The following is a 19,861-nucleotide window of genomic DNA, read 5'->3' on the forward strand; positions in this document are numbered from 1 at the left end:
GCGGGGAGTTTCGGCCAGGTGCCCGGATAGTGCCCGACCCCGCCCACCTCGGGGGAGTGGGGAGGGACAGTCCCCCGCCGGGTTACTACCCAATGGCGGCGCCCGGCGCCGTGAGCGGTACCTGTTCTCACCAATCGGCCGCGAGCGCGGCGCAGGCCTCACCAAGCTTCCGTCTCGTGGGGCGGAGTCCGGCACCACGATAGGCTGATGCAGCTTGACTGGTGTCGGCGGCGCCCAATAAGAGCGAGAAGGCGGGCCTCGGGTCGCGCGGGGCCGAGCGGGAAGGACGGCGAGGCGGCCGGGAGGCTCCGAGTGGCGGCCGACATGTTCCGGGCGCCAGAGAGTAAGGGAGGCCGGGCCGGCTCCAGGTGCGGCGCGGGCGCAGCCACGGTCACGTAAGATGCGCGGGGGCGGCGGGGCGGCCGCGGTGAGCTCACAGAGCCGGGGCCTCCGGGGCCGGATCGGGGAGGTGGGCGCGCCCGCGGGACCCAGAGGCCTGAGCGCGCCTCCCCGCGCGTCCGGTCCCAGCACGTGCTCCTTCATTGACGAGCGCGCCGGAGATGCTGGCCGAGCCGTCTGCTGCGGGGGGGCGGGCGTGGCGGCGCTGCTGGGATTCTGGGGCCCTGCGGCGTGTGCGCGAGTGGATGGGCCTCGGGGCAAAGTCTCGTCCCGGGAGCCCTCAGCACTGCCGCAGCCCGGGAGCCAGGCGGCGCCCTCCCCCACTTTACTGACAAGGAAACAGGCGGGACAGCAAGTGATAGAAGGAGTTTCGACTGGGTTTAAACACTCAGGAACACATAGCAGCGCGCTTGCTTGCTTTTTAGCTTGTAGAGCAATGGGTATTGGGAGTCACATAGAGTCGCCAGAGCTAGCAGTGTCCTGCCGCCGGAGGAGCCAGCTTGCGTTGTCCAGCTGGTTCTTCAGCTGCCTAAGAGTTTTCTTTATTGTGAGCCTTTTCTGTGACCCAGCCCCACAATAAAAGCAGAAGAGTGTGACGTCTGTTGAGGTAAACAGTATATAAAATTAAAGAATTGTTTCGAGTGATAAAATCCCTGTAAATTTGAGGGAGTTAGGTCAGTATTCAGTAATACTCCTACCCAAATAATGAGTCCTTATCCCACGTAACAGTGACTATTAATCACTCTCGTCTAGATCTGTGCTGATATGGGGCCAGAAGTATATCCTGGAGTGCTCAGAATGAGTCAGGTTTCTGGTGCCTGAAAGCTGCTGTTCTGCACCACCCACACCAGCTGGGCAAGGGCTGCTTCCCAGCACTTTCTCCGTTGTGTCCACTAAGTACACTCTTTCTTTGTTTACACAGCCTGGCACTGGATGCCTAGCAAACATTGGTCCAGTTAGCGAATAAGCACTGTGAGGAACGCTGATGTGAGGCTGACTTCCAAGCTGTAGGCGACAGTGCAGAGCTGGTGTTCTAAACTGATACCCACATTTCTTTGGGGCATTAGTTTTTGGAGAGGATAAGGAGAAAATTCTTCCTTTTAGGATGTTGGAGAAGGAAAACCCATCTTAATTGGATGATCGATTGGAAGCTCCTGCTTGGGATCAGTTAGCAGCTTTGTCTTAGAGGAATTGACTAGCTCGACAGGCCTTTTTACTTAGCTGTGAAGGGAATCAAGTGGTGGCTGTAAGATTACTGGGCCAGGTTTTCCTCTCTTAAAACCCTACTTTTGTTTTCTTGCTGAAGGATTATCTGGTGTTAAAGGGATTTTGAACTATAAAAGCATTATGCTTTAGCCATCATTAATCTGAGGTCTTTTAAGCTGCAGGATGTATATTTGTAAAGAATTTAATCTAGGTCTATTTTGCAGCTTCACTCCAAACCTGGCAGGTCCCCCATAGCTTTTCTGGGATACAGGAATAAGCTGTTGGAAGGGGGGTCACGAGCATGGATCCCTCCAGGTGAGCGTCGATGTGGCCTCTGCTGTTTCTGTGGTCTACTTGAGCTGTGTGTATTTTCTTATCACGTGCCCCTTAGTTTCTGTTTTGTACTTGGGATGTCTTCATTGAAATGTATCCAAGGGGTACTGAAAAAGGAAGCCATAACTGGGAGGCATCCCCATGTAGTGAGGTCATCCCCAAGACGTCTGAGCTACTGGTATTCCCATCCCCCTCCTGTAATTAGGGTTGAAGTGATACCTGCACTTGATAGCGAGCCTGTGAGGGCCGCCTTGAGCCATTGTTGGAGCTTCTGTTTTTATGGAAATGTCTATTTAACTCTCAGTCCGGTTTATTCGAGACCCAGCTTGTGTGATTTGCTTGACGCTTCTGTGATTTGCTTGACGCTTCTGTGATTTGCTTGACTGCTGCAAGGCTGTGCGACCCTAGTGCCACCCCATAGCTTTTGTAGTGGAGACGCTTGCCACCTCTTCCCAGGAAACTTGGCCATTGTGTACGATAATCTCTCTGCTACAACATTCTTGGGCACCACTTTCCTTCCCTTCTTTTCAAAGTAAAGTAAAATAAAATTCAGAAAAGTACACAATATAATAACATATTTCCACCACCCCAAATTAACATTTGGCAGTTTCAAATAAATATTGCTTACCTCCTGTGCTGCAGTGGTTCTCTTTCCTCATGGAGACTGCAGACACAATTTGAGCCTTACCTACTCCAAAGGTGTCTTTGGAGTTCCAGTGACACTCAGTGCCTCTGTGGCATCACTCATGCAGAACATGGAAACTGCCTCTGCACAGCTCTAGCCTTCCCAGAAAGCGGGGAGCTTCTCCAGGCCCAGGACTTGCTCTTGCTTGTCTTTCCATCCACAGGGTCTGGTGCAGGCCCACCCGTGGTAGGTGCTTAGGGAACGTGCAAGTTAGAGTGAAGCAAGCGGTGGAGGCCAGGGAGAGGCGTGTATCCAGGGATGTGGAATGTGAGAGGAGAGAGTGCTGGGGAGCCTACCCCACATCTGGTCTGACAATTTGAGGGTTTGAAAGAAAAGCTGTGTTGCAAGTAAGTCAGTAAAATAGGAATTTTAATTCATGCCAGTATGAGACTTGATGTTAAGTTCAGTTCAGTTCTGAGGATGGCAGATCTCAGAGACCCAAGCCTGTTGGACCTGCTTGAAAATATGCCAAGAAAAATCAGGAATGTCATTGTGTTGGGGCTGTGAGATTTATAATGGGTGTGGGAGTCGGATGGCCTCGGGTGTCCCCCACCAGAGGGCCTGACGTGAGGTCTTACTACTGCCTTTCTAATTTAAGCCTGGTTATTGGTCATTTATTTAAAAAAGGTTTTTTCCCTTAAACCGAGTAATTTTTTTCTTTATCAAATCCTTAAGGAGATGCGAACTGCTGGACAGGCATCCCTGGCCCCTTCCTTCAAGCTGATGTGACTGAACCCATGTGGAAGGCTGGCCCACTGCGCACTCGGCTTGGGTGGCGGCTTGGGTGGTGGCGAGCAGCCTGCCTGCGGTCTCCGTCCCAGTGAGCAGGCACACTGGTGGCCCTCGGAGCAGACGAGCACTTTCTGCTGTCCTGCTTTACAGCCAGAGAGCAGAAAACTCTGTTCCCTTTAAATTACAACGAATGATCAGCTCCCTTTCTAGCTCTGTTGAGGAAACAGCATGTTAAACATCCTATTCTTCTAGTGTCTGCATCGCTTTTGTGTGGCGAGCTCCGCAGTTTCACTTTCTAAATGTCTGGGGTCACAGGCAGTCCTCTTGCTTAGGACTGGTGAAAGAGCAGGGGCCACTCAGCAGTTTAAAACTCTGCTTTAAAATACGTTTGAAATCTAGGTGTCCTGGGACTTTCCTGGCGGTCCAGTGGTTAGGCCTCCACGCTTTCACTGCAGGCAGCACAGGTTCCATCCCTGGTGGGAGAGCTAAGATCCTGCAGTGTGGCCATAGGTTTCCTGTAAAGATGCATATGAATTCAGTGTTATGCTGCCCTGCTGAAGGAGACCGATGCTCTTGGGGTGTCAGGAAAGAGCTTTATGGAATTTTCTTAATCCTTCAGTTATTGCAATAAAAAGTGACTCAAGGTCCTGCTCATCCACTTCTGAAATACCCAGCCTCCAAGTGCATGGCAGATTCCCAAAGATCGAGACCACAGTAGATTCGGCTGGTGGTGACTGAGTGTGGGAATAGCACTGATCTCTGTGGGTGTTTAATTAAAATCCACACTTGAAGGATGCCAGTGTGTGCTGGGGTGACACTCTGCACATGTGTTGATCTAAAGTGAACAGTGGTCCAGCTGGTGTGTTCTGATCTGTCTGATGTTTAACTTGTCATTGGTGGTACCAGACCTTGGGACTGGAAATCATCAGCCTGGTGTAGATTCCCAGGACTCACGTGGGTTAGTGGGGGTGGTGCTCCCCATGGTCTGAGCTGACACTTTCCATTAGAAATGTGAGCCACATAAGGAATTTTAAATTTTCTAGTAGCCACACTTTAAAATGTAAAAAGATTCAGGAAAAATTAAGTTTAATAGATATTATTCAACTTAATATGTACAAAACATTATTTCAACATGTGATCAATGTAAAAGATACAATTAAAGAGATATTTTTGCCTTTTCTTCTTTGTGCTGAGTCTTCAAAGTCTGGTGTGTAATCTATACCTACAGCACATCATAGCTCAGACCCCCATGTCCAAGTGCCCACTGGCCACAGTGGCCAGTGGCTGCCCTTTTGAGGATGCAGCTCTCTGGGTCAAGCTTACTCTGGGTAAGTGGTGCACTGCCCCGTCGTTTCTTTCTAGAGGATGTTGAGGATTATTAGGGTGTAGTCTGAGCTCTGCAGCCAGACTGCCTGGGTCTGAGTCCTGGCTCTGCTACTTCCTGTGTGGCCCTCTCTTTAGCTCACACTCATCTCTATGAAAATCATGCCTGCCTTAGAGGGTGGCCGTGTCAGTTCTTTGGAACAGGAGCTAGCGTGTATAAACGCTGAGGGAGTGTGAGCTACAACACCCAGCACTATTGTCTGCTAATTAAAGTGACTATTAAATTCTACTGAACTGGCTCAGTTTGCCTGTTTTATGGAAACTTTAATTTTACTAATGAGAGGTTACAGGAGTAACTTCAGAGTATGCACATCTCTGGAGGTCTTGGCATAATCAAGATGTGCAGAGAAAACCTTTAAGGGAACTCAAGGGCAAGGAGGGAGGTTTGCCGGCTGGCCAACGGCCATGAGCTTGTCGTGCCACGGTGTGTGGTTTTCCCACAGATGTGTGCCCTGTCTGGCTGTGCCACAGCCCCTGGATGGTGGCGCCCGGGCCATCTGTCGGTCCCTCACACCCTGTCTGCTTGCAGGGCCATGAAGCCCCCGGGAGGAGAGCCGAGTGATCGTCCAGAAGAAGCCGCATCTCCACGCAGGCCCGACAGGATGGCATCTAATATTTTTGGATCAACTGAAGAACCTCAGAACATACCCAAAAGGACCAATCCCCCTGGTATGGGCTTTTGACTCCTTAACCCTTTGGCCTCTACCTGTTCTCTTTTGTGCTGATCTTTTGATAAAAATTTCCCTTTCTTTATATTGATCCTTTCAGATATTTTCTGGTGCAGGTTATCCCCTGCCATCAGAGTCCTAGAGTGGAAGGAAAGTTTTATCCTGACTTGTGCTTTGTGTCCTGAAGGTGGCTCGGTCATTTTGGAACTCCCCCTCATCTGTCACCAGATACTGGCTGTGTACGGGCACTGAGGGTACAAAGGCAGATGGTGGGGTTCTGGTTCCCACCACAGAGGCTCCCCAAATTGTCCCATGGACTCCTTGAGATTCTTGAAATTGCATGCAAATTGTGCATTTAGAGTAGTTTTAATCAGATTGTTAGTGGGATTGAAACTAAAAAGGGTGGCTGAGCCTGGCACACATCTGTGTGGCTCCTCACTACTTACCCACCTTCTAGTGGCTCCAGTGGGAGGGAATCTCAGAAGAGTGTTTCTCTTGGCTGATGGACGGTCCAGCTGAGCGACTGCACAGTGATAGTTACCTGAGGAGCTTTCCCCTGTCTGTATCTACGAGGGGAAGACAAGGTTTGTTCCATCCTTAAAGATCTGAGAGACCCAACACAGGAGTCAGAATTTCAGACAAGTAACGAAATCAAGCAGAACCAGAGCTGGAACTGCTCCCTACCCCACCCCAATTCTGGGTACAAATATTGCTTGACAGACCTAGAGGACACACAAAGCAATAGATTCAAAAGCTAGTTTTTTGGTTGTTTGGTTGTTTTCAGTGGTTTGGGGTGGGGGGTAAGGAGGGGTGGAGGTTAGTGATACCTTTGGATTTAGTTATAGCAGAGAAGCAGGTGGTTCTTGCTGAGTAACATTCTCCCCTACCCAGTTTGTGGGGGTGCAGGGCCAGGAGTGCTCAGCCCTGCTCATCCTTTGTACCAACAATGTGATGCGGCAGATAGACTCAGACTGGAGGCACTGGAGGTGGGTGCACCAGCAGCCGTGGCTCTGGCTCGGCACCATGCGCGGCTGCAGCTGTCTCTGGGGCTTCGGGTTCTCTAGACAGTGTGGCAGCGTGGGGCGGTGCTGCTTTGCCAGGCCCTCAGAATCTCATGCTCCCCCGCCCATCTCGTGCCCTGTGGGCAGCCTGGCCCCCTCCTGACTGGAGAGTTAGAAAACCCCTACGTTGTGCACAGTCGCAAGGTATCATGACAGCGACAGGACGCCCTGTGCCAAAATGTCTGCTTCTCATGGTCCTGTTGTTTGGGGTTTGTTTTCTGTCCTGCCAAGTGCTCTGTGGTGATAGTTGAGCATTTAACAAACGCCGGAGTCCCCCCTCTGCCTCCTCCTGTCACCCAAGAACCCTTTCTAACTGATGAATGAAATTACATTTAAAAAAAAAAGAGAGAGGAAGGAGGGAAGCAAGGAAAGAAGGAAGAAAATCACCTGTGATGAATTTCAAGGGCAGCCCAGAAGGGAACCTGCTGGTATGTCCAGCCCCGCAGACTCGACCCCGCAGACTCGACCCTGCAGACTCCGGGGAGGGCCTAATGGAGCACGTTCGGAGCAAGGGACTTGCCACTGGCCATCGCTGGAAGTTAACCCAGGCTGGTCGGGTGCCGTGTTTCATCTATGCTTCTGGTTTAGACCTCCTCCTGACAGTGGTGATTGATACGGGTGGGTCATTTGGTGTTTTTCAGGGGCTGTGCTGGGTGCTGGTCTTCTCCACAGCTTGGGGGATAGGTGGCGTTACCCCCTTTACAGAGGAGGAAGCTGAGGCTGGGGGTTCACTGGCCTGCCTGAGTCCACAGCTCGCTGGGGTGGCAGAACTAGCCTTTGGATGCAGGTTTTCCTGACTCCAAAGCCCGTGCTCCCAACTTACCTCCTGAATATATCAATTGGGGTAAATTTCCTGAAATGGAATTGCTGGGTCAGTTTAAAATGATGGTTCTAGGGCTTCCCTGGTGGCGCAGTGGTTAAGAATCTGCCTGCCGGTGGAGGGGACACAGATTTGATCCCTGGCCCTGGAAGATCCCACATGCCGCAGAGCAACTAAGCCCATGTGTCACAACTACTGAGCCTGCGTTCTAGAGCCCGCGAGCCACAACTACTGAGCCCTCGTGCCACAACTACTAAAGCCTGCGCACCTAGAGCCCGTACTCTACAACAAGAGAAGCCACCGCAATGAGAAGCCCACGCACCGCAACGAAGAGTAGCCCCCGCTCACCGCAGCGAGAGAAAGCCCGCGTGCAGCAACGAAGACCCAACACAGCCAAAAATAAATAATCATAATATAAATAAATAAAATGCTGGTGCTTCCACTGGTCTTCAGACGTGTGCTCCAGGATGTCTGTAGCGCTTGCTCCCCACGCAAGGCGCTGTGCCTTGTGATTTGGTTCTTTAAAAAGCATATCTTGAATTTATTTTTCTTCAATTATGAGTGAATTGAGCATCTTTTCCACCTTCATAGCCGAATTCATCTTTCAGGTAAAATGTTGAATAATAGATGTGCAGTGTGTCTGTTATTTTACTTTTCATAAAATTCAAAAAGAGAACTGTGTTGTTTAGGGTTGGACATATACATGGTAAAACTAGAAGAAGTTTGTAGTTTCCAGAAAATTCGGACACAGAACCACACAGGTTTTTGGGAGTTGATAACATTCTGTAAGACGCGTGATTGTCTGTGATCGTTACTTGGGTGTTTGCTTTATTTATATCTTAGGTACTTATCTGTGTCATGTTTCATAGTTTTTAAAATGTTTTTAAATGAGCAGTGCCTTTAACCAAAAACTTGAAATTGAGTTACTTTTATTTTTATCTTGCATTTTAAAATAAGCTGAATGCGATCTTAGAAAGAATTTACTTAAGCATGACCAGCAACAGCGTGGTAACAAGCAGCGAGGGGTGACCTCGGGCAGCAGCTTTTCTCCACTTTGTAGTCCAAACATTTCTTCTGCTGACGACACCTGTTTGTAACAGCAGCCCAGCAGCATGACTGGGAGCTTCCTCTCCACGCTCTGCTCTGCCCACTCCACGCGTCGACTCACTTATCTCACCAATGACCCCAGCCAGGTGCTGTCACACAGTTGGTTAGCGGCTGAGCAGGATCCCGCCTGGCACTGGGTCCTGACCCCATGCTGTGCCGCCTGCCCCAGCCCGAGGGCTGCGGGTCCCTGGGAGGCTGTGGCTGGGGCTGGAAGGCTTGTGATTGGCCTCAAACGACACGAATGTGTGCATCTTCCTGCAGTCGGTCCCACCCATTCTCTAAGCTTCTCCTGGCCCAGAAAAGCTTCCAGGGCCAGGTTCCCGTCCTTGTGGAGCTGTGCTTTGTGTCCCCCAGACAACCAACCGGCGTCCCGAAAGGCTGGTCAAGTCTGAGGGCTTGCGAGGGGACAAGCGCCCCATGGAGCCTCCTCCTCCTTGGAGCTCCGTGCTCCTCTCACGGTGCACTGTCCCCTGTTCTAACAGTATGGGTTATTACAGCCAAGAAGTGACTGTTTAAAATTGAATTTCCTGGAGACAGTCAACAAAAATCACAACTATAAAAATGAATATGTTTAGCAGTCCTAAGCCCCTGTACCACAGCCACCCCATTTCCTGAGCAGACACATGGCCCCCAGAGGGGAGCACTTTGCAGGGAGGAAAGTGGAGTAACCAATGCCCTTTATTCACATACAGGTGGATAAGAATACCCTTCCTTTTACAGTAAGACGCTGTGTGCTGTCTAGATCGTTTTGTGCCTTTTTCACTGAACAGTGTCCAAGGGAAGCTTCTTTAGCAAATGCTCACTGAGCATTTACGTCCCCAGTGTTGTCGTAAGCATTTGACACACAAGCGACAGTGAGTCACTGAATCCCCTCACAGCGCCGTGAGGAAGGGCCTTGTACCACCGCCGTTCAAAGGGTGAGGAATGTGGGGCGCAGAGGGGCCGAGCAACTTGTGTCTGGTCTCATAGCCATTTGTGGATGCACCTTTCTTCTGTAAGATTATAAATCTTAGTGGGCGCTTGGTGGAAGGGGGGCACTGGTTGCTGAGTGCAGAGGGGGATGGGCTGGTGGCATGTGCTAGCATCTTCCTGTTTAACGTCAGCATTTACTTCTCATGTCCATGCCTTAGCCATCAGCTTATAAGAACTTACATCTGAGGGCTTCCCTGGTGATGCAGTGGTTGAGAGTCCACCTGCCGAAGCAGGGGACACGGGTTCGTGCCCTGGTCTGGAAAGATCCCACATGCCGCGGAGCGGCTAGGCCCATGAACCATGGCTGCTGAGCCTGTGCGTCCGCAGCCTGTGCTCCGCAACGGGAGAGGCCCGCGTACCGCAAAAAAAAAAAAGAACTTACATCTGAGATGCATATTTTCATTGTAGCTCATCAAATCATTTCTGTTTGGCAGCAAAGATGTTAAATGTCTGTAATTCAGTGACACATCTAGTTGTCACTGGAAGCTCTAGACAGATTGAGGTGAGGAGAGTAGTCATTCTCAGTAAATGTTGTTTTCCAGATTACAGGTTTGCCTTGAATAGGGCATGTTATTAATTCAGTTCTGTCTGTCTGACCTCAAAATTTAACGGATGTTTGCTTTTTTTTTTTTTTTGTGGTACGTGGACCTCTCACTGCTGTGGCCTCTCCCGCTGCGGAGCACAGGCTCCGGACGCGCCGGCCCAGCGGCCATGGCTCACGGACCTAGCCCGCTCTGCGGCATGTGGGATCTTCCCGGACCGGGGCACGAACCCATGCCCCCTGCATCGGCAGGCGGACTCTCAACCACTGCGCCACCAGGGAAGCCCCAGGTGTTTGCTTTTAATCTATGAAAGAACTTTTCATGGCTTTAATGTAGAAGATTCTTCAGCAGGAAAACATGAAAAGTTCAGGGTTAAGGAAATTCTAGAGGGGAAAATGCTGTTTTATGCCATCTTACCGTCTCACTCCTAGCGGCAAGCCCGGGACAGCTCAGTAATCGTGAGGAAGGCCCCAGCTGGCCCGCCCCCAGAAAGGGGCTGGGTTTGACATGGGTCTTTAGGGATGCTCGTCAACCTGATCACCCCACCCTTCTTGGCCTGAATTCAGGACTGGCACTGCGGTGAGAGGAGGTCTCTGAAGTCACGAGTGTGGAGGGTGGGTGGGGTAGATGTTCCGGGTTGCTAACCATCCTGATTTTTTCTTCAGGGGGGAAAGGAAGTGGTATATTTGACGAATCCATGCCTGTGCAGACTCGACAGCGTCTGAACCCCCCTGGTGGGAAGACCAGTGACATTTTTGGCTCCCCGGTTGCTGCTACTTCACCCATGGCACACCCAAACAAACCCAAGGTATGGACTGCATACAGATAGCAGACATGAGAGTAAGAAAAGCAAAACTTGAGCCAGGTACTCTTAAAAAGGCTCTGAGGAAGGTGTGACATGTTATTAGGAAGAGACAAGATGGGTGACAGTGCATTTCCTGGCTGTAGTCATTAGTCACCAAGTTTCAGAGCTCTCCTGAGTCATCAGAGGAATGTATTCCAGCCTCGTGATGACTCGAGCCTTGGGGGTCGCTGGTGGTGGGGGCAGCCCACTGCAGGTAGGCCACTGCCCTTCTCTGCACATCATGGATGGATGCTGAGGATATTTATAATACTGAATGTAAAACAGGGGAGTTCACCTCATAAACATTCCACTATTTTTAGTGGTCATCAATCAATAAGTACAGTAACTGCATCGGATTAAAATTCACCAAATACTTAGAATTTATGGGTTCCTGATATTTTTTTTTTTTTTTTTTTTTTTTTTTTGCGGTATGCGGGTCTCTCACTGTTGTGGCCTCTCCCGTTGCGGAGCACAGGCTGCGGACGCACAGGCTCAGCAGCCATGGCTCACGGGCCCAGCCACTCCACAGCATGTGGGATCTTCCCGGACCGGAGCACGAACCCGTGTCCCCTGCATCGGCAGGCGGACTCTCAACCACTGTGCCACCAGGGAAGCCCCATGGACCATCTTTGAATTCTTATCAAAACAACCAAGCCTCAGTCAGACCAATCCTCATATCAATCAACACCACAGGGATTTAGTCAGAGTAATACAAGATATAGGAAACTACATGGAGTCAATAGGGGGAGATCTTAGTAATTTTTAAAAAGACTGAGGATTGCAATCCCTATCAAAGTTCCAACAGTGGTGTGGTTTGGTTTTTTGGTTTGTTTTTGTGTGTGGTGTTTTGTTTGTTTGTTTTTTAAAAAAAATGGAAAGACCTATCCTAAAATTCATATGGAATCTCAAGGGACCCTGAATGGCCAAACAATCTTGAAAATGAAGTACAAGATTGGAGGGTCACACTTCCCAATTTCAAAGCTTACTACAAAACTACATGAATCAAAACAGCATGGTGCTGGCATGTAGACCAACAGAATAGAATTGAGAGCTGAGAAATAACTCACATCTGTGGCTCATTGATATTTCCACAAGAGTGCCAAGATCATTCGTGAGGGGAGAGCGGTCTCTCCAACAAATGGTGCTGGGAAATTGAATGTGCACATGAGAAGAATGAAGGTGGACCCTTACCTTACACCATGTACAAAAATGAACTCAAAATATAGGGACAGATATTATTCTTGGATTCAGCAGTGGTTTCTTAAATGTGACACCAAAGGCAACAGAATTTAAATAAATAAGTTGAACTTCCTTAAAATTAAAAACTTTTGTGCATCAAAAGATACTATTAAGAGAATGAAAAGGCAGCTCACAGAATGGGAGAAAGTATTTGCACATCACATATCTGACAAAGATTTGCTATCTAGCCAGAATATGTAAAAAACCCTTACAATTCAGCAACAAAAAGACAACCACATTCAAAAATGGGCAGAGGCAAGGGGGAGGGATGGCATGGGAGTTTGGGGTTAGCAGATGCAAACTATTACATATAGAATGGATAAACAAGATCCTCCTACTGTATAGCACAGGGAACTATATTCAGTATCCTGTGATAAACCATAATGGAAAAGAATATGAAAAAGAATGTATATGTATAACTGAATCACTGTGCTGTACAGCAGAAATTAACACGACATTGTAAATCAACTATACTTGAATAAAATAAATTTTTTTAAAATAAAAATTTCAGAACCAGAAAAAAGGAGGCAAAGCATTTGAATAGACATTTCTCCAAAGAAGACATACAAATGGTCGATCAACATATGAAAAGATGCTGACCATCCGTAGTGGGGAAATGCCAATCAAAATCACAATGAGATACCACTTAACACCCGCTAGGATGGCTATTATCAGAAAAAACAGAAAATAAGAAATGGTGAGGATGTGGAGAAATTGGAACCCTCATACACTGCTCTTGGGAATGTATAATGGTTCAGTCACTGGAAAACAGTTTGGCCGTTTCTGAAGAAGTTAAACATAGAATTTATCATATGATCCTGCAGTTTTACTCTTAGATATATACCCCCAATTGTGCAAACAAGAACTCAAACAGATACTTGTACACTTAATTTTAATAGCATTATTCACAATAACAAGACTGGAAACAACCCAAGTGTCCATCGGCAGTTGAATGGGTGAACAGAATGTGCTGTGCTGTACACATGTGATGTTATATTATTCAGCCCTAAAGAGGAATTAAGTTCTGACACAGTGCAACACGGATGACTGTGAGAACATGTGCTGAGTTTAAACTTGACTACGTGTTAAGACATTTAAGGAGTCGTTAATATTTGCAGTTGTGAGAGAGTTTTTTAGGACATTTTAAAGAGCCACATCTTGAAATATTTATGGATAAATGAAATATGGGATTTGCTTTCAAATAATCCCACTAAGGGGTGGAGGGCTGGAAGTTGGGAGGCATGTGTGGCTGAGACCAGAATGGAGGCGAGCAAGCTGATGTCACTTGCTGTAGAGCAGGTTACCTGGGGGCTCACGGGGCTCTTCTCTCTGCTTTGTTTATGGTTAAAATTGTCCAAATAAAAACTTTTTAAAGGTAAAAATAGACCCAGGTCATCCACGCCTTTCCCATCGTCTGCCTGCGCGAGGTAGGAGGTGTCCGAGTGGCGGATTGACCTGGGTTTGCCTCGTTACAGGACCACGTGTTCCTGTGTGAGGGAGAGGACACACTGGACCTTAGAGGTGAGCTTATTTTCTGTCCCTTCCCTGGGGCCCACGCTTTGCAGAGGCCGCTGGTGGGTGGGGAGGGAAAACCTGGTGCCCCCACAGCCTGCTGGTGAAGACAGCAGAGTTGTGATTGCGGGAGGGTTTTGTGTTGGAAGGAGGCAGGGGAAATGGGCTCAGTTACTTCTGGTGACAGCATTCCCACTTTTCTGCACCTCCTGTCAGTGCTGGTCAGCCTGGGCCTAAGGCCAAGGCGTCCTCTTCTAGAAGCTCATCTCATGTAGTGAAGGGCAAGGGTCCAAAGCCTTCAATGAACTTGTGACCAAGGGCAGCGCTTTCAGACCTGGCAGAAGAGAGGGCGTGAAGGAGGGGAAGACGGGGGGGGGGGGGGGGGGGGGGGGGTGCGGTGAGGAGGAGCAGTGCGGGGCTGTGGTAGGGGCGGGGCTCCCCCCTGATGGATCGCTCCGCAGTGAGCCACCCCGCCCGTGGGCTTGGGTGTCAGGCCCAGTCAGTCCCCCATTGTCCTCTGAGCTGACTGCAGGCACTGATTTCTGCCTTCGGGTCACCATTTCCCTTTGTCGATTAGGAAGAGATGGGAATTTGTTCATTCAGAAAGTCCAGAGTAACCTTGCCTTGCCTTGCCTTGCTGGGCCCCTCACTTAAGACGAGCTCACTTTGAGGATGTTTCCTTTTCATACTTGAGGTGGGATGGAGGGGAGGGGAGTCCAGCAAGCAGTGTGGAGATAACCCCTCAAGGATTTTTCCAAGCATGTTTCAGTACAAGCCTGGCTTCAGCCCAGCCCTGGGGCAGGCAGAACCTGCTCTGCTTTCACATTTCCCTGGACGGCATGCCCTTGCCCGTTGGGTGGCAGGCAGCCTCTAACAGGACGCTGTGCTGACTTTGTCCCGCAGCCACAGCCAGCGCCTCCCCCAGACAAGAGCCGGGTGAGCCAGGTGGCCCGAGAGAAGCAGCCCGCGCCCAGGAGCCTGCGCCCACCGTTGACAGCCATGAGCCCAGGCTGGGCCCGAGGCCTCGCTCCCACAACAAAGTCCTGAACCCGCCTGGAGGCAAGTCCAGCATCTCCTTCTACTAAGATGCTGCTGCGTCCCCCATAGCCAGACAAGAAACTCGAGAGATAGGATTTCAAAATTATAGTTTCTTTAGCCTGAAGGAGCGGGGTGGGGAGAGGGTCTGTTGGGTGGACACCTGAAGCTGCTGCTCCGGCTCCACTGCCATCACGAGAAGCCGGAGACCTCGCCTCCCAGAAACCAAGGGAGGAAACGTGATCCCTGGTGTGAGAGGAGCTCTCGGGTGGGTGGGCAGGGAGGTGGTGCCAGGCAGGTGCGCCTGAGGTGTGGGGTCTTCACGTCCTTGGTGTGTTGGCTAATTGGGTATCTAGGAGTCACTAACACAGTAGCAGAGTTTAAAGCCTTTGAGAGAAATCCAGAAACCACGTGTCCGTTACCGTGGGATAGAAGAGCAAGACACGCTGAAACCCTAGTGGGGTGGGGAGGGTGGGTATCTGGATAGACCCCTCAGATCCTGATGCTGTTTACCCTTCATGGACACGGTCTCTGTTTCTGGGACTTCGGCCCCAGTGTTTTTCACTTCAATTCCACAGATTTTCTTGAAACATCTTCATTGCTTTTCCTCAGCAGCTGTCAACAAAAAACCAAAATGTTGTTCTCAGTCTGATGCTTTATGGAAAGATTTTGTACCCTGATCTCCCAAGGTGCCCCGCTTCTGCCCTCTCAATCCTTGGCCAGATCTTACGTAGAAATCTCTCCCTTTCATCCACGAGAGACTGGTTTTGGGCTCTTTACAGGCAGTTTTGCTTGTGAATTGTTCCTTTTTTCCTCATCAGCCTTAAGTCTAGGCCTTTGCACCTCACCAATGATGTGGACAGTTCCCTTCACCAGCAACACTTCCTATCTACAAGGCCACTAACTTCTATAGGACTTTGAAACTACCCAGATATATCCAGGTAATGGGATTATTTAACTCCTTCATGTGTCTTCATTTATATTCCTGCTGACAGTGGGAAGAAGAGATGCTTGAGAACCGTGGGTTCTTAGGTTTGGGTTCTGTCATAATAGCTCAAGACCTGTTCTCAAGTACCAGCTTTACATCAGTAACTATTGACTCTGGTCTGTTTCTGACACCTTTCTAGAAAAAGTCTGTTGCTCAGGTACACCAAAGAGGAAGGAAAGTGTTCTTAGGCCACCCTTTATAAAGCTTTGCAGAACCTCTGGATCATATTCACAGTTTCCAGACGAGTCTTAGAGACCTTAGGCCAAGAGATTAAATAGTTTGGCAGTAAAGTCTCAACTGGCCCATTCCATGGTATTTGCCAGCAAAGATAATGGGCTGGCAAGAATCGTGGTGCTGTAGTCTGTCAGGTGGAAGTTTCTCCCATTGAGCCTCTAAAGGGCTACGGTGTCGGTTCCTGTACTGCAGTCACGTGGGACCAACAGTCTGGGTTGGAGCTACTGGTACGAGTGCCTACAAAGCTAATGCAGGTGCTAAAAATGTCTTCATCGTTAAAATGTAGTCACACTTCTAGTGGCCTGGACGCTCAAGTGCCTGCAGGAGCTCCCTGCCAAGCTCCACATCCTCCACGGGCGCTGGGGGGGTTCACACAGTGCTTTGCCAAGCAAAGACACTTTGCTTTTCTGTCCCCCTGCTGACTTTGGAGCCAAGAAACACTGATTCTATGTGACTCTCAAGTGCTTCCTATCTCCTCCATCCTTCAGATGGTCATTTATAGGAAAGTTGTCTGGAATTCATTTTTTTCTACATTAAAAAATGTCATAAATGGTGGTTAGCTTTTAAGCTCAAACACACTAACTTATTTAACTTACAATAAGATGTTCCAAAGGTAGAAATGAACTGCTATTTATAACTTTTTTTTTAATATACAAGAAAATGATTTATGAATTCCAAATTGGATTGCCAAGAAGACCCTGACATGCTGCTGGCCCTCGGGGCTTCAGTCTCACCGTCAGTTATATGAGGGGAAGAGCTTTCTAGATCTGTCCCCTGGCAGGGACTTCCGGAGCAGAGCTGGGGTTAGAGGCCTGGGGGAAGGAGGAAAACAACTAGAGCAGAGCCTCTGGGCAGCAGTGACCACATCACCTTATTTTTGTTCCCATCTTCCCTCTTCCTTTCCCTCCTTGGGGCCGTGGGCATGGATTTAGAGAGCCCCGAGCAGTCTGGTCACTGGGAGGAGCAGCAGAAAAGTTTTTGCTCGTTTGAACCTGATGGGGGAGGCCACTTGCATTTGGAAAATGCTCTGTACATTGGGGACTGCCTGTATTTGGAAGCTTCATTAACTCTTAGAATCCTTTTCTCAACCTCCAAGCTGCATTGAGAAATTACTCATCTGTATTTTTATTAAGCCTTAAAACTTTATGTGCATTTGGTGCCAACTTTTTGTAAAGCTGTATCAAAAACAACAAACCTGTGCTCACATCTCGATGTAACTTTGAGAGGAGCATTCTGTTATTTTTACAAGGCAGGAGTGGGTGTAGCCGTTGAATTAAACTTAGCAGTCACATACTCAGTCTTTGCCTATTGGTTGTGTGCACAGTGTGTGTGCATGCAGGTGGGTGGGTGGACATGTTCACGTGTTTCCTCCACGTCCATTCTCCAGAGTGCCTGAACTCTGCTCCTTCCCTTACAGCTTTTCATTGGTTGATGGGGTTTGCCTTTTTTTTTTTAAAACTAGAAGATGCCAAAATTAATCTTCTCAAAGTTTATGGATTTAAGGTTTTTTCATTTGAAAACCAAAGACTTGGCTTTGAATAGAATGGACAGGAATGCGGCAGTGTTCTTTTAGTTTACGTAAATTGAAGGTAATAATTCTTTTTTCACTTAACACCACTTGTTTTCCTGAAGAATTTGCCTCTGAGTTGACTTTGAAACTTCCACGAAAGCCTGACAGTGAGTAGATGAAATGCTGAGCTATTAGAATCTGCCTATAGATTCAGGTCCTGTAGAGAAAGCATAGATTTTTCTTCTTTCTTATATATTAGCTATTTTCATATGTCCTACAAGCAAACTTAATATCTTTATGTGTGTTAAGTGGACTCAGGGTGATGGAGCTTCTCAGACTGCCTGCCTGGAGAGCTCCACTAGAGGAGGCTTCCTTCTAGAAGACTGCTGCATCAGGGCCAACTAACTGGACAGCACTTCAGAAGGAAACCCAGCATGGGTGACCTGACACTGTCTTCACTTGTTCATCTGAGAGCATGTTCCCAGAACTGGGCTAGGCACTGGCACCAGTACATCACCTATTTGTAGCAGCTGCTCCAGCTGCAGGCAAGCACTGAGGTTTTGGAGTGTCACAGCCTGTTTGTCTCCAGAGGTCAGGCAGTGGCTGAGTCAGAGGAGCAAGGTGGGCTCCCCTGCATTATGGTGAAGAAGTGGAAGACATCTAAGGGTTCCCTCTTCAGGGCCTGTGCCTTGTCCAGAAATACACGGCTCTTTGGACAGAGCATAACTTGTTCTAACATCTTTGTGAGTTGAACCCTGCAAGGATGTCTACACCTCCTCCTATATTATCCCGTTTGTTTCTTCTGAACTCGTTATATTCTTAATCCTTAGCGTTCTTGGAGCTCATGAATGAAATCTTCCTGTTCTGTGTGTGACTACAAAGTGCTATCTAAACTTGAACTTAGGAAGAAATGAGGGGGACATTACAGGGACCTAGGTGAGTTTTTAGCAGGCATTAGGGGTGGATACTTCGAAGTTAAAGTATTGATAGAACTTTTGAAACCTGTGTGCCCAAATTACATTTTAGGGTCTTGTAATGAGAAAGAGAAAAAGTTGAATAGCGAATTATCTTTACAAATTGTAAAGGAAGCAAGTTCTAATTCAGTTAGCTTGAGCTCTCAAGAGTGTACTAGTGTTCTTCAGTAAGCATCAAGAATTATCCAGCATATCATTTTGTTAAAACTCCTTTTTCTTTAACCAGTTTCAAGTAACAAATCTGCCCATACATGTTAGTGGTAAAAACTAATAAAGTTGATGACAAGTCAGTTGGCCTCTGACTGTGGTAGTGGTGGCTGGCTTACTGTATTCGCTATTTTAGGAATTGAAAAGGGGCCATATTTCTTGGAACGGCTTAGAGCAGAAGTCAGAAACATTCCCCAAAACATTCACCAGCTTTCTCTGTAACTTGCTTACCAGAAGAAATTATATATTTCATGTTTGTCCTGGCTTATTTTGAGAATATAAAACAAGTCTATATTGCATGCTTACTATTTGCTAGAGATTGTACTAAGCCTCTTTTGTGATCTTCATAGCACTCCTAGTAGGTTGGTAATTGTTTTAGGCTCAGTTTTACAGTTAGCTAGGATCAAAACCCAGGCAGTCTGAATGTGAGACTGAAACCTCAGATCGTCTCTTAGTGGGGTGGGTGAGCATCCATACAGCACAGTACATTGCAAGGGGAAAATTGTGCAACAGTATTTAGGGCATCACCTGCAGGAACGTTCATTGGTGCAATCAGGTTAGGATGAACTCCCCTTGAAGCATCGCATCAGGTAAAAGGCAGGGGTAAGAGCATTTCTGTTAACACTAAGCTGTCACTCATGGGTTTATGATCAGGATTCATGCCACCTGTGTGGCCCCCAAAGCTGAAAGTGTAAGTCTTAGATTCATGGTGTCCTCAAGATACCAGAGAAAGAAAATGCAAATCAACTGGCTAAAAGTGGAAGAAATAAGGGCCTATCAAAACTGGTAGAATATAAGAAAGTCAAACAGGACAAATGGAAATTAAAAATATAACTGTTGAGGGACTTCCCTAGCAGTCCGGTGGTTAGGACTCTGCGCTTCCACTGCAGGGGGTGCAGGTTCCATCCCTGGTCAGGGAACTAAGATCCCACATGCCGCGGGGAGAGGCCAAAAAAAAAAAAAAAAGTTGAAATAAAAAACTCAGCGTAGAGGTTAGACTACACATAGCTGAAGTGAAACTGGTAAATTTGAAGAAGTTACGCAACATCAGGACACAGAAGTGGACCAAGTGAGAGTTTGTTACTGGATTTTAGGATGAGACGGGCAACTTGCATTTAATTGGAATCCCAGGAGGGACCATGGAAAGCACAGCCGCTCTGAAGGGAGCTCTGAGTACCTACTGTGTAGGAGTACATACTGCTGTGCAGTGAGGCTACAAAGGCAAGTCACATTTAACCAGGTCAGTATCGCGGTCAACTCCGGAAGGGAGGGAGGGGCGCACAAAGATAACGGCCATTTCTTTGGAGGGTAGGGTGGGCACACGGACGCTCGCTTAAGTCTAAACCGTACAAAGTCATTTGTATATACTTAGGACATAACGCTGTCACTTTGTAGAAGTCCACGCCTGCG

At 48.3% G+C, this 19,861-nt stretch overlaps 1 protein-coding gene across 2 annotated transcripts; it reads left to right on the top strand.

The window, feature by feature from the left end:
* The first annotated feature begins 277 nt into the window (after window positions 1-277).
* JPT2 (Jupiter microtubule associated homolog 2) lies at window positions 278-19,859 on the top strand. Of its 2 annotated transcripts, none has more exons than XM_060031467.1 (5): window positions 278-395; window positions 5,268-5,407; window positions 10,574-10,716; window positions 13,467-13,512; window positions 14,407-19,859. In XM_060031467.1, exons 1-5 carry the CDS (start codon window positions 325-327, stop codon window positions 14,586-14,588), a joined length of 582 nt encoding a protein of 193 aa, XP_059887450.1. In that variant the 5' UTR covers window positions 278-324; the 3' UTR covers window positions 14,589-19,859. The 2 variants fall into 2 exon arrangements, with proteins under 2 accessions (XP_059887450.1, XP_059887452.1); XM_060031469.1 differs by having other exon boundaries at window positions 278-368.
* Window positions 19,860-19,861: the final 2 nt, after the last annotated feature.

This window comes from Delphinus delphis, chromosome 15, assembly GCF_949987515.2.
Source record: "Delphinus delphis chromosome 15, mDelDel1.2, whole genome shotgun sequence".
In the NCBI taxonomy this organism is placed as follows: domain Eukaryota; kingdom Metazoa; phylum Chordata; class Mammalia; order Artiodactyla; family Delphinidae; genus Delphinus; species Delphinus delphis.